This window comes from Orycteropus afer, unplaced genomic scaffold (assembly GCF_000298275.1).
Source record: "Orycteropus afer afer isolate SDZICR_OR568_19922 unplaced genomic scaffold, OryAfe1.0 scaffold00007, whole genome shotgun sequence".
NCBI classification, from domain to species: domain Eukaryota; kingdom Metazoa; phylum Chordata; class Mammalia; order Tubulidentata; family Orycteropodidae; genus Orycteropus; species Orycteropus afer.
The window spans coordinates 17134792-17136223 of NW_006921594.1; the positions used below are offsets into that span (position 1 = coordinate 17134792).

The 1432-nt window shown below is 32.6% G+C and overlaps 1 protein-coding gene across 1 annotated transcript in view; it reads left to right on the forward strand.

Moving 5' to 3' along the window:
* The window catches only part of RELN (reelin), a 710657-nt gene that overhangs the window by 498353 nt on the left and 210872 nt on the right, over positions 1–1432 (forward strand). The window contains exon 19 of the mRNA XM_007944540.1: positions 266–439. Coding sequence (XP_007942731.1) covers positions 266–439 — 174 coding nt within the window. The remainder of the gene's footprint in view (positions 1–265; positions 440–1432) is intronic.

The window sequence follows — 1432 nt, forward strand, 5'->3', positions numbered from 1 at the left end:
TGTACATACACAGTGCATAGTATACAAATATGTATAAACATCCAGTTGTATTTGCATGTATTTATCTGTATATAAAATGTATGCATTGACCTTAACTTCTACATATATTCATACATCTCACAATGAAATTACATTTTTTCTAAAGAAGGAAGAATGGGGACCTATAGCTTTTGGGTGGTTCATGTAAATTTGCTCAAAATTCTTTTAAAACCATGAAGAAAACTATGATTTAAAAAATTTGTTTTTATGCATGCACTAATTGTAGACTATTCTCTAGGTTTCTCCAGTTCACACTGAGGCTGGGGAGCAAGTCTGTCCTGAGCACATGCAGAGCTCCAGACCAGCCTGGCGAAGGAGTTTTATTGCATTATTCTTATGATAATGGGATTACTTGGAAACTCCTGGAGCACTATTCATATCTCAACTACCATGAGCCTAGGTATGTTAGACAATATTTGGAGAAAAAGCAAGAGTGATATCTCCTTCCCAGGGAAATCATAATGCAAATAGTATAAGATTCCATATATTTTTTCACTGAGAGATGGTGAAGACAAAGATTGATGTGTCTTACAGTGAACAACAATCAAACCATGGTCACCTAATCCATTTGCCCTAGCTGACTTGTGATGATTTAAAGAAATTGATTCTTACATTTTGAAATGTACATTTAAGTGAGATATTTTGATAATTATATGAGACAAAAAGGTTAATTCTCTATTTTCCTTATTCAACTACAATATGTTATTAATTTTAAAAAATATGGTACTAAACTATAAATGCTGTTACTAACATTTGTTTGCAAAATTATAATTAAAATTTTACTTTTAACATGATTAGGTAATGAGTACACAGAAAATTTTCTAGCATTTATAGACTGGTGAAATGGATGTGAGAACACATTTAAAACCCTTTCTTCCAACCACTTCCAGTTTTGCTTTAGCTAGTATATTTCATAACCTATAGTCTCAATTATAAGATTTAAATTTTACTTTCAGCAGGGCCATTGTTCAGTGTCAGCAGAGTATAAATTACAATTATTGCTATAATTTTGGAAGTGTCTTCCAAAAGATCTTCTCTCCTCCTGTTCACTGAAATTTCTTTAAAGGAAGAAGGGAAGAGAAGGGTAGGAAAACTTAAAGTTAAAATATCATTAGAGGAGGTGACACTGTGGCTTACATTCATATTCAAAAATAAAGAACTAACACCATTTCCCGATTCTGGGAAGTACATTTTGATCACAGAAGGATGTGAAAGAGTGTGAGGACTTTGGCCACAAAGGTTTGCATTGGCACTATGGCAAGAAGATAAGATTCAAGAGGAGACAATTCACATACTTTAAAGTTTTGCCTTTGACTGCCCAGGTATTTGCAAATAGACAAGAACTTTTCTTTTCATGGCAAATGAAGTAATATGTATCAGAGATAATAATTAA